This window comes from Oncorhynchus kisutch, linkage group LG2 (assembly GCF_002021735.2).
Source record: "Oncorhynchus kisutch isolate 150728-3 linkage group LG2, Okis_V2, whole genome shotgun sequence".
NCBI lineage: Eukaryota > Metazoa > Chordata > Actinopteri > Salmoniformes > Salmonidae > Oncorhynchus > Oncorhynchus kisutch.
In genome coordinates, this window is record NC_034175.2 from 77548859 (window position 1) to 77562072 (window position 13214).

Genomic DNA, 13214 nt, shown 5'->3' on the forward strand with positions numbered 1-13214 from the left:
AGGGGAGACAGGTAGCCTAGTGGTTAGAGTGTAGGGGAGACAGGTAGCCTCGTGGTTAGAGTGTAGTGGAGACAGGTAGCCTCGTGGTTAGAGTGTAGAGGTGGCAGCTAGCCTAGTGGTTAGAGTGTAGGGGAGACAGGTAGCCTAGTGGTTGAAGTGTAGTGGAGACAGGTAGCCTAGTGGTTAGAGTGTAGGGGAGACAGGTAGCCTCGTGGTTAGAGTGTAGAGGAGACAGGTAGCCTCGTGGTTAGAGTGTAGGGGAGACAGGTAGCCTATTGGTTAAAGTGTAGGGGAGACAGGTAGCCTAGTGGTTAAAGTGTAGGGGAGACAGGTAGCCTCGTGGTTAGAGTGTAGGGGAGACAGGTAGCCTCGTGGTTAGAGTGTAGGGGAGACAGGTAGCCTCGTGGTTAGAGTGTAGGGGAGACAGGTAGCCTTGTGGTTAGAGTGTAGGGGAGACAGGTAGCCTAGTGGTTAGAGTGTAGAGGTGGCAGGTAGCCTAGTGGTTAGAGTGTAGAGGTGGCAGGTAGCCTAGTGGTTAGAGTGTAGAGGTGGCAGGTAGCCTAGTGGTTAGAGTGTAGAGGTGGCAGGTAGCCTAGTGGTTAGAGTGTAGAGGTGGCAGGTAGCCTAGTGGTTAGAGTGTAGAGGTGGCAGGTAGCCTAGTGGTTAGAGTGTAGAGGCGGCAGGTAGCCTAGTGGTTAGAGTGTAGAGGTGGCAGGTAGCCTAGTGGTTAGAGTGTAGAGGTGGCAGGTAGCCTAGTGGTTAGAGTGTAGAGGTGGCAGGTAGCCTAGTGGTTAGAGTGTAGAGGTGGCAGGTAGCCTAGTGGTTAGAGCGTAGAGGTGGCAGGTAGCCTAGTGGTTAGAGCGTAGAGGTGGCAGGTAGCCTAGTGGTTAGAGTGTAGAGGTGGCAGGTAGCCTAGTGGTTAGAGTGTAGGGGAGACAGGTAGCCTAGTGGTTAGAGTGTAGAGGTGGCAGGTAGCCTAGTGGTTAGAGTGTAGAGGTGGCAGGTAGCCTAGTGGTTAGAGTGTAGAGGTGGCAGGTAGTCTAGTGGTTAGAGCGTAGAGGTGGCAGGTAGCCTAGTGGTTAGAGTGTAGAGGTGGCAGGTAGCCTAGTGGTTAGAGTGTAGGGGAGACAGGTAGCCTAGTGGTTAGAGTGTAGAGGTGGCAGGTAGCCTAGTGGTTAGAGTGTAGAGGTGGCAGGTAGCCTAGTGGTTAGAGGGTAGAGGTGGCAGGTAGCCTAGTGGTTAGAGTGTAGAGGAGGCAGGTAGCCTAGTGGTTAGAGTGTAGAGGTGGCAGGTAGCCTAGTGGTTAGAGTGTAGAGGTGGCAGGTAGCCTAGTGGTTAGAGTGTAGAGGTGGCAGGTAGCCTAGTGGTTAGAGTGTAGAGGTGGCAGGTAGCCTAGTGGTTAGAGTCTAGAGGTGGCAGGTAGCCTAGTGGTTAGAGTGTAGAGGTGGCAGGTAGCCTAGTGGTTAGAGTGTAGAGGTGGCAGGTAGCCTAGTGGTTAGAGTGTAGAGGTGGCAGGTAGCCTAGTGGTTAGAGTGTAGAGGTGACAGGTAGTCTAGTGGTTAGAGTGTAGAGGTGGCAGGTAGCCTAGTGGTTAGAGTGTAGAGGAGACAGGTAGCCTAGTGGTTAAAGTGTAGGGGAGACAGGTAGCCTAGTGGTTAAAGTGTAGGGGAGACAGGTAGCCTAGTGGTTAAAGTGTAGTGGAGACAGGTAGCCTAGTGGTTAGAGTGTAGGGGAGACAGGTAGCCTCGTGGTTAGAGTGTAGAGGAGACAGGTAGCCTAGTGGTTAAAGTGTAGGGGAGACAGGTAGCCTAGTGGTTAAAGTGTAGGGGAGACAGGTAGCCTAGTGGTTAAAGTGTAGTGGAGACAGGTAGCCTAGTGGTTAGAGTGTAGAGGAGACAGGTAGCCTCGTGGTTAGAGTGTAGGGGAGACAGGTAGCCTAGTGGTTAAAGTGTAGGGGAGACAGGTAGCCTAGTGGTTAAAGTGTAGGGGAGACAGGTAGCCTTGTGGTTAGAGTGTAGGGGAGACAGGTAGCCTAGTGGTTAAAGTGTAGTGGAGACAGGTAGCCTAGTGGTTAGAGTGTAGAGGAGACAGGTAGCCTAGTGGTTAGAGTGTAGAGGAGACAGGTAGCCTAGTGTTAAAGTGTAGGGGAGACAGGTAGCCTAGTGGTTAGAGTGTAGGGGAGACAGGTAGCCTCGTGGTTAGAGTGTAGTGGAGACAGGTAGCCTCGTGGTTAGAGTGTAGAGGTGGCAGCTAGCCTAGTGGTTAGAGTGTAGGGGAGACAGGTAGCCTAGTGGTTGAAGTGTAGTGGAGACAGGTAGCCTAGTGGTTAGAGTGTAGGGGAGACAGGTAGCCTCGTGGTTAGAGTGTAGAGGAGACAGGTAGCCTCGTGGTTAGAGTGTAGGGGAGACAGGTAGCCTATTGGTTAAAGTGTAGGGGAGACAGGTAGCCTAGTGGTTAAAGTGTAGGGGAGACAGGTAGCCTCGTGGTTAGAGTGTAGGGGAGACAGGTAGCCTCGTGGTTAGAGTGTAGGGGAGACAGGTAGCCTCGTGGTTAGAGTGTAGGGGAGACAGGTAGCCTTGTGGTTAGAGTGTAGGGGAGACAGGTAGCCTAGTGGTTAGAGTGTAGAGGTGGCAGGTAGCCTAGTGGTTAGAGTGTAGAGGTGGCAGGTAGCCTAGTGGTTAGAGTGTAGAGGTGGCAGCTAGCCTAGTGGTTAGAGTGTAGAGGTGGCAGGTAGCCTAGTGGTTAGAGTGTAGAGGTGGCAGGTAGCCTAGTGGTTAGAGTGTAGAGGTGGCAGGTAGCCTAGTGGTTAGAGTGTAGAGGTGACAGGTAGTCTAGTGGTTAGAGTGTAGAGGTGGCAGGTAGCCTAGTGGTTAGAGTGTAGAGGAGACAGGTAGCCTAGTGGTTAAAGTGTAGGGGAGACAGGTAGCCTAGTGGTTAAAGTGTAGGGGAGACAGGTAGCCTAGTGGTTAAAGTGTAGTGGAGACAGGTAGCCTAGTGGTTAGAGTGTAGGGGAGACAGGTAGCCTCGTGGTTAGAGTGTAGAGGAGACAGGTAGCCTAGTGGTTAAAGTGTAGGGGAGACAGGTAGCCTAGTGGTTAAAGTGTAGGGGAGACAGGTAGCCTAGTGGTTAAAGTGTAGTGGAGACAGGTAGCCTAGTGGTTAGAGTGTAGAGGAGACAGGTAGCCTCTTGGTTAGAGTGTAGAGGAGACAGGTAGCCTCGTGGTTAGAGTGTAGGGGAGACAGGTAGCCTAGTGGTTAAAGTGTAGGGGAGACAGGTAGCCTAGTGGTTAAAGTGTAGGGGAGACAGGTAGCCTTGTGGTTAGAGTGTAGGGGAGACAGGTAGCCTAGTGGTTAAAGTGTAGTGGAGACAGGTAGCCTAGTGGTTAGAGTGTAGAGGAGACAGGTAGCCTAGTGGTTAGAGTGTAGAGGAGACAGGTAGCCTAGTGTTAAAGTGTAGGGGAGACAGGTAGCCTAGTGGTTAGAGTGTAGGGGAGACAGGTAGCCTCGTGGTTAGAGTGTAGTGGAGACAGGTAGCCTCGTGGTTAGAGTGTAGAGGTGGCAGCTAGCCTAGTGGTTAGAGTGTAGGGGAGACAGGTAGCCTAGTGGTTGAAGTGTAGTGGAGACAGGTAGCCTAGTGGTTAGAGTGTAGGGGAGACAGGTAGCCTCGTGGTTAGAGTGTAGAGGAGACAGGTAGCCTCGTGGTTAGAGTGTAGGGGAGACAGGTAGCCTATTGGTTAAAGTGTAGGGGAGACAGGTAGCCTAGTGGTTAAAGTGTAGGGGAGACAGGTAGCCTCGTGGTTAGAGTGTAGGGGAGACAGGTAGCCTCGTGGTTAGAGTGTAGGGGAGACAGGTAGCCTCGTGGTTAGAGTGTAGGGGAGACAGGTAGCCTTGTGGTTAGAGTGTAGGGGAGACAGGTAGCCTCGTGGTTAGAGTGTAGTGGAGACAGGTAGCCTAGTGGTTAGAGTGTAGGGGAGACAGGTAGCCTAGTGGTTAGAGTAGGGGAGACAGGTAGCCTTGTGGTTAGAGTGTAAGGGAGACAGGTAGCCTCGTGGTTAGAGTGTAGGGGAGACAGGTAGCCTCGTGGTTAGAGTGTAGGGGAGACAGGTAGCCTCGTGGTTAGAGTGTAGGGTAGACAGGTAGCCTCGTGGTTAGAGTGTAGGGTAGACAGGTAGCCTCGTGGTTAGAGTGTAGGGTAGACAGGTAGCCTAGTGGTTAAAGTGTAGTGGAGACAGGTAGCCTAGTGGTTAGAGTGTTGGATCAGCGACCGAAAGGTTGCAAGATCGAACCCCCGAGCTGACAAGGTACAAATCTGTCATTCTGTCCCTGAACAATGCAGTTTACCCACTGTTCATTGAAAATAAGAATTTGTTCTTAACTGGCTTGTCTAGTTAAATAAAGGTTCAAATAAATTTAAAAAATCCGTTGCCGTGGAATTGCCCATTCTGGACAGATATGTTGTCTGATATGTAATTCTGGACAAATATGTTGTCTGATCTGTAATTCTGGACAGATATGTTGTCTGATCTGTAATTCTGGACAGATATGTTGTCTGATCTGTAATTCTGGACAGATATGTTGCCTGATCTGTAATTCTGGACTGATATGTTGCCTGATCTGTAATTCTGGACAGATATTTTGCATGATATGTAATTCTGGACAGATATGTTGTCTGATCTGTAATTCTGGACAGATATGTTGTCTGATCTGTAATTCTGGACAGATATGTTGTCTGATCTGTAATTCTGGACAGATATGTTGTCTGATCTGTAATTCTGGACAGATATGTTGTCTGATCTGTAATTCTGGACAGATATGTTGTCTGATCTGGTTTTTCTGGACAGATATGTTGTCTGATCTGTAATTCTGGACAGATATGTTGTCTGATCTGTAATTCTGGACAGATATGTTGTCTGATCTGTAATTCTGGACAGTTATGTTGTCTGATCTGTAATTCTGGACAGATATGTTGTCTGATCTGTAATTCTGGACAGATATGTTGCCTGATCTGTAATTCTGGACAGATATGTTGCCTGATCTGTAATTCTGGACAGATATGTTGCCTGATCTGTAATTCTGGACAGATATGTTGTCTGATCTGTAATTCTGGACAGATATGTTGTCTGATCTGTAATTCTGGACAGATATGTTGCCTGATCTGTAATTCTGGACAGATATGTTGCCTGATCTGTAATTCTGGACAGATATGTTGTCTGATCTGTAATTCTGGACAGATATGTTGTCTGATCTGTAATTCTGGACAGATATGTTGTCTGATCTGTAATTCTGGACAGATATGTTGTCTGATCTGTAATTCTGGGCAGATATGTTGTCTGATCTGTAATTCTGGACAGATATGTTGTCTGATCTGTAATTCTGGACAGATATGTTGTCTGATCTGTAATTCTGGACAGATATGTTGCCTGATCTGTAATTCTGGACAGATATGTTGTCTGATCTGTAATTCTGGACGGATATGTTGCCTGATCTGTAATTATGGACGGATATGTTGCCTGATCTGTAGTTCTGGACGGATATGTTGTCTGATCTGTAATTCTGGACGGATATGTTGTCTGATCTGTAATTCTGGACGGATATGTTGTCTGATCTGTAATTCTGGACGGATATGTTGTCTGATCTGTCATTCTTGACAGGTATGTTGTTTGATCTGTAATTCTGGACAGATATGTTGTCTGATCTGTAATTCTTGACAGATATGTTGTTTGATCTGTAATTCTGGACAGATATGTTGTCTGATCTGTAATTCTGGACAGATATGTTGCCTGATCTGTAATTCTGGACAGATATGTTGTCTGATCTGTAATTCTTGACAGATATGTTGCCTGATCTGTAATTCTGGACAGATATGTTGCCTGATCTGTAATTCTGGACAGATATGTTGTCTGATCTGTAATTCTGGACGGATACTTTGCCTGATCTGTAATTCTGGACAGATATGTTGTCTGATCTGTAATTCTTGACAGATATGTTGTTTGATCTGTAATTCTGGACAGATATGTTGCCTGATCTGTAATTCTGGACAGATATGTTGTCTGATCTGTAATTCTGGACAGATATGTTGTCTGATCTGTAATTCTGGACAGATATGTTGTCTGATCTGTAGTTCTGGACTGAGATGTTGTCTGATCTGTAATTCTGGACAGATATGTTGTCTGATCTGTAATTCTGGGCAGATATGTTGCCTGATCTGTAATTCTGGACAGACATTTTGTCTGATATCTAACAAGATAATATGGCAGCTAGCTACTGACCTGAACATGATGAACAGCATATTATATATTTCCATTGTCTTCTTCAGCTTGATTCAGCTTTTCACTTCACAATGTCCAATACAATGTCAATGGCATGGTGCTTTTGTTCAATCCGGATTAACTAACACAATGGACACAGTATGTGCTTTGACAAGTTTCACGAGAGGACATGATGAAACAGACTATTGTCACAGAGTTACAAAGAGGTCTTAAAACACTCATTTTTCTTTGTCAGTGTAATTAGATTTAAAACATGAAGGTTGTCATGGTTTCTGTTTGAGGAAATGGAGAATGAAGTTAGTTTTTTTTCTTCATTTTTCACATTCTGCCTTACTCTAGCGCTCTACTGGTTGTGTCGCGTCCCAAATCACACCCTATTCCCGAAGTAAAGCCCTATGGGCCTTGGTAAAAAGTAGTGCACTACCCCTATGGGCCCTTGGTCAAAAGTAGTGCACTACGTAGGAAATAGGGTGCCATTTGAGACGTTGATAAGTGTATGATGGTGCAGTAGTGTTTTGCAACTCTTTGGTGTGATTCATGTGTAACTTGTGAAATGTTGACTGGTTGGCTGGCTGACTGGCTGGCTGACTGGCTGACTGGCTGACTGACTGGCTGGCTGGCTGACTGGCTGACTGACTGGCTGGCTGGCTGACTGGCTGGCTGGCTGACTGGCTGACTGGCTGACTGGCTGACTGGCTGGCTGGCTGGCTGACTTGCTGACTGGCTGGTTGGCTTGCTGACTAAGCTGTGAACGGAGCTGTGTTCACTGGGCCAAATGTCACTAGATCTCTGTAGACTGGCTTTTAGCCAGCAGAGATGGAAACTGTTTGATTTCAGCTGCTAGCTTCTCAGTCTGGTTCGTGGAAAGAACTAGTAGCCCCGGACAGGTGTATCTGCTACTTAATGAGCTTTCACTGGAGCAAATGTCAAGGAGGTGGATATGTTGGAGTCAGCTGGTAGCCTGCCTCTGAGCTGGTAGCCTGCCTCTGAGCTGGTAGCCCGCCTCTGAGCTGGTAGCCCGCCTCTGAGCTGGTAGCCCGCCTCTGAGCTGGTAGCCTGCCTCTGAGCTGGTAGCCTGCCTCTGAGTTGGTAGCCTGCCTCTGAGCTGGTAGCCTGCCTCTGAGCTGGTAGCCTGCCTCTGAGCTGGTAGCCCGCCTCTGAGCTGGTAGCCCGCCTCTGAGTTGGTAGCCTGCCTCTGAGCTGGTAGCCTGCCTCTGAGCTGGTAGCCTGCCTCTGAGCTGGTAGCCTGCCTCTGAGTTGGTAGCCTGCCTCTGAGTTGGTAGCCTGCCTCTGAGTTGGTAGCCTGCCTCTGAGCTGGTAGCCCGCCTCTGAGCTGGTAGCCCGCCTCTGAGCTGGTAGCCTGCCTCTGAGCTGGTAGCCCGCGTCTGAGCTGGTAGCCCGCCTCTGAGCTGGTAGCCCGCCTCTGAGCTGGTAGCCCGCGTCTGAGTTGGTAGCCCGCCTCTGAGTTGGTAGCCTGCCTCTGAGTTGGTAGCCTGCCTCTGAGCTGGTAGCCCGCCTCTGAGCTGGTAGCCTGCCTCTGAGCTGGTAGCCTGCCTCTGAGCTGGTAGCCCGCGTCTGAGCTGGTAGCCCGCCTCTGAGCTGGTAGCCCGCCTCTGAGCTGGTAGCCCGCGTCTGAGCTGGTAGCCCGCCTCTGAGCTGGTAGCCCGCCTCTGAGTTGGTAGCCTGCCTCTGAGCTGGTAGCCTGCCTCTGAGTTGGTAGCCCGCCTCTGAGCTGGTAGCCCGCCAGACTGACTCCACCAGCTGGTTGCCTGCTGGTGGAGGGCTCAGCCTGCCGGTGGAGGAGTCAGTCTGCCATAATTAGCAAATAAATTCATTAAAAATCCTACAATGTGATTTTCTGGATTTCTTTTTCTCATTTTGTCTGTCATAGTTGAAGTGTACCTATGATGAAAATTACAGGCCTCATCTTTTTAAGTGGGAGAACTTGCACAATTGGTGGCTGACTAAATACTTTTTTGCCCCACTGTACATATTACCTCAATTACCTCGACTAACTGGTGCCTCCGCACATTGAACGGTACACCCTGTATATAGTCTCCACATTGACTCTGTACTGGTACCCCCTGTATATAGCCTCCACATTGACTCTGTACCGGTACCCCCTGTATATAGCCTCCACATTGACTCTGTACTGGTACCCCCTGTATATAGTCTCCACATTGACTCTGTACCGTAACACCCTGTATATAGCCTCCACATTGACTCTGTACCGTAACACCCTGTATATAGCCTCCACATTGACTCTGTACCGTAACACCCGGTATATAGCCTCCACATTGACTCTGTACCGGTACACCCTGTATATAGTCTCCACATTGACTCTGTACTGGTACCCCCTGTATATAGTCTCCACATTGACTCTGTACCGGTACACCCTGTATATAGTCTCCACATTGACTCTGTACTGGTACCCCCTGTATATAGTCTCCACATTGACTCTGTACTGGTACCCCCCTGTATATAGCCTCCACATTGACTCTGTACCGGTACCCCCTCTATATAGCCTCCACATTGACTCTGTACTGGTACACCCTGTATATAGTCTCCACATTGACTCTGTACCGATACCCCCTGTATACAGTCTCCACATTGACTCTGTACTGGTACCCCCTGTATATAGCCTCCACATTGACTCTGTACTGGTACCCCCTGTATATAGTCTCCACATTGACTCTGTACCGTAACACCCTGTATATAGCCTCCACATTGACTCTGTACTGGTACACCCTGTATATAGTCTCCACATTGACTCTGTACTGGTACACCCTGTATATAGCCTCCACATTGACTCTGTACTGGTACACCCTGTATATAGTCTCCACATTGACTCTGTACTGGTACACCCTGTATATAGCCTCCACATTGACTCTGTACCGGTACCCCCTGTATATAGCCTCCACATTGACTCTGTACCGGTACCCCCCTGTATATAGCCTCCACATTGACTCTGTACTGGTACACCCTGTATATAGTCTCCACATTGACTCTGTACTGGTACACCCTGTATATAGTCTCCACATTGACTCTGTACTGGTACACCCTGTATATAGCCTCCACATTGACTCTATACCGGTACCCCCCTGTATATAGCCTCCACATTGACTCTGTACCGGTACCCCCTGTATATAGCCTCCACATTGACTCTGTACCGATACCCCCTGTATATAGCCTCCACATTGACTCTGTACCGTAACACCCTGTATATAGCCTCCACATTGACTCTGTACCGTAACACCCTGTATATATCCTCCACATTGACTCTGTACTGGTACCCCCTGTATATATCCTCCACATTGACTCTGTACCGTAACACCCTGTATATAGCCTCCACATTGACTCTGTACCGTAACACCCTGTATATAGCCTCCACATTGACTCTGTACCGGTACCCCCCTGTATATAGCCTCCACATTGACTCTGTACCGTAACACCCTGTATATAGCCTCCACATTGACTCTGTACCGTAACACCCTGTATATAGCCTCCACATTGACTCTGTACCGTAACACCCTGTATATAGCCTCCACATTGACTCTGTACCGTAACACCCTGTATATAGCCTCCACATTGACTCTGTACCGTAACACCCTGTATATAGCCTCCACATTGACTCTGTACCGTAACACCCTGTATATAGCCTGAATACTGTTATTTTATCGTTGATTTTAATAATTCTTAATTTACTTCATTTTATTTTTTTATTAAGGTGACCAACAGATGTATTTCCAGTCATGTGAAATCCATAGATTAGGACCTAATGAATGTATTTAAATTCCTTAAATGAACTGTGACTCAGTAAAATCTGAAAATGTGTTGCGTTTATCTTTTTATTCAGTATATTTAAAACCCAAGAAGACAAGCACACCTTTATTAGTTATCCTCGATCACCTTCACATGATCACATTCATGATAAGACATTGTTTTTGCTAACGTATGATTGGGCAAGAAAAGGTTGAAGACCCCTGATGCTGCTAACCCTAACCCTATAATAATCACTGAGATGCTGAGATAACAGAGAGATGCCTGATGCTGCGACCTGTATCATAATGATATAATAATCACTGAGATGCTGAGATAACAGAGAGATGCCTGATGTATCATAATAATATAATAATCACTGAGATGCTGAGATAACAGAGAGATGCCTGATGCTGCGACCTGTATCATAATGATATAATAATAGCTCCATCCGTTAACTTTTCTGTGTCAGATGATTTTCACAAACTTTTCTATATCTCTCCCTTCCCCTCTATCCTGCTATTTCCTGTCCCTCCCTCCCTCCCTCCCTCCCTCCCTCCCTCCCTCCCTCCCTCCCTCCCTCCCTCCCTCCCTCCCTCCCTCCCTCCCTCCCTCCCTCCCTCCCTCCCTCCCTCCCTCCCTCCCTCCCTCCCTCCCTCCCTCTTCTCCCTGTCCCCCTCCCCCACTCGCTCCCTCCCTCCCTTTCTCGCTCTCTCCCCCCTCTCTCATCCTCCCTTTCCCCCTCTCTCCCTCTCTCTCTCTGTCCCTAGGTGCACAGAGTGAGGAGCGTGAGTGTGCGTTCAACGACCAGCAGCAGCAGTATGAGGAGCAGCGTGTGGGAGCAGGAGGAGGAGGAAGAGACTGGCCTTTGACCAGAGAGAATACTACAATACGCTGCAGTAGGGGCTCTCGATGCTATGGACTGTGGGAGAAGACTAGAGACGGAGAGATACACCTGGTCAAACAGGGTACGTCTACACACATAGACGGACCTGGTGTTCATGTACAACTGTTTCTCCTTCTGTCCTGATCTCATTCGCTCTCTCTCTCTCTTTCTCTCTCTGTTTTTCTCTTTCTCTCTCTGTTTTTCTCTGTCTCTCTCTCTCTCTCTCTCTCTCTCTCTCTGTTTCTCTCTCTGTCTCTCTCTGTTTCTCTCTCTGTCTCTCTCTGTTTCTCTCTCTGTCTCTCTCTGTTTCTCTCTCTCTCTGTTTCTCTCTCTCTCTGTTTCTCTCTGTTTCTCTTTGTTTCTCTCATTCTCTCACACACACATAATATTTTGGTGTATTTTACCCCCTTTTCCTCCCCAATTTCGATCTTGTCTCATCGCTGCAACTCCCCAACGGGCTTGGGAGAGGCGAAGGTTGAGTCATGCGTCCTCCGAAACATGACCCACCAAACCGCTCTTCTTAACACCCGCCAGCTTAACCCGGAAGCCAGCTGCACCAATGTGTCAAAGGAAACACTGTTCAACTGACGTCCGAGGTCAGCCTGCAGGCACCCGGCCCGCCACAAGGAGTCGCTAGAGCGCGATGAGCCAACTAAAGCCCCCCCGGCCAAACCCTTCCCTAACCCAGACGACACTGGGCCAATTGTACCCCACCCTATGTGACTCCTGATCACGGCCGGTTGTGACACAGCCTGGGATCAAACCTGGGTCTGTAGTGACGCCTCTAGCTCTGCGATGCAGTGCCTTAGACCACTGCACCACTCGGCAGGCCCACTCACAAAACTTAAAATAATATAGAGATTTTACATTTTAGATTATTGGCTATGTACAGTGTACAGTTGTATTTACAATAGTGATACACCGATATGACATTTTTGAACAATACCGATATCCAATATTTTCCTTGCCAAAAAATCTGATACCTACGTTATACAGGTATGTAAATCATCTACCTACCTTATACAGGTATGTAGGTCATCTACCTACGTTATACAGGTATGTACCTCATCTACCTACGTTATACAGGTATGTAGGTCATCTACCTACGTTATACAGGTATGTACCTCATCTACCTACGTTATACAGGTATGTAGGTCATCTACCTACATTATACAGGTATGTACCTCATCTACCTACCTTATACAGGTATGTAGGTCATCTACCTACGTTATATAGGTATGTAGGTCATCTACCTACGTTATACAGGTATGTAGGTCATCTACCTACGTTATACAGGTATGTACCTCATCTACCCACGTTATACAGGTATGTACCTCATCTACCTACGTTATACAGGTATGTACCTCATCTACCTACATTATGTACCTGATCTACCTACCTTATACAGGTATGTAGGTCATCTACCTACGTTATACAGGTATGTAGGTCATCTACCTACGTTATACAGGTATGTACCTCATCTACCTACGTTATACAGGTATGTACCTCATCTACCTACATTATACAGGTATGTACCTCATCTACCTACCTTATACAGGTATGTAGGTCATCTACCTACGTTATATAGGTATGTAGGTCATCTACCTACGTTATACAGGTATGTAGGTCATCTACCTACGTTATACAGGTATGTACCTCATCTACCTACGTTATACAGGTATGTACCTCATCTACCTACATTATGTACCTGATCTACCTACCTTATACAGGTATGTAGGTCATCTACCTACGTTATACAGGTATGTACCTCATCTACCTACGTTATACAGGTATGTACCTCATCTACCTACGTTATACAGGTATGTACCTCATATACCTACATTATGTACCTCATCTACCTACCTTATACAGGTATGTAGGTCATCTACCTACGCTATACAGGTATGTAGGTCATCTACCTACGTTATACAGGTATGTACCTCATATACCTACATTATGTACCTCATCTACCTACCGTATACAGGTATGTAGGTCATCTACCTACGTTATACAGGTATGTACCTCATATACCTACGTTATACAGGTATGTACCTCATATACCTACGTTATACAGGTATGTAGGTCATCTACCTACATTATACAGGTATGTACCTCATCTACCTACATTATACAGGTATGTAGGTTATCTACCTACGTTATACAGGTATGTAGGTCATCTACCTACGTTATACAGGTATGTAGGTCATCTACCTACGTTATACAGGTATGTAGGTCATCTACCTACGTTATATAGGTATGTAGGTCATCTACCTACGTTATGTAGGTCATCTACCTACGTTA

General features: G+C 47.4%; 1 protein-coding gene across 1 annotated transcript in view; it reads left to right on the forward strand.

Annotated features, from left to right (window-relative positions):
* The window catches only part of LOC109886111 (bone morphogenetic protein receptor type-2), a 117180-nt gene that overhangs the window by 38626 nt on the left and 65340 nt on the right, over nt 1-13214 (forward strand). Inside the window, exon 2 of the mRNA XM_031801720.1 lies at nt 10798-10995. Coding sequence (XP_031657580.1) covers nt 10798-10995 — 198 coding nt within the window. The remainder of the gene's footprint in view (nt 1-10797; nt 10996-13214) is intronic.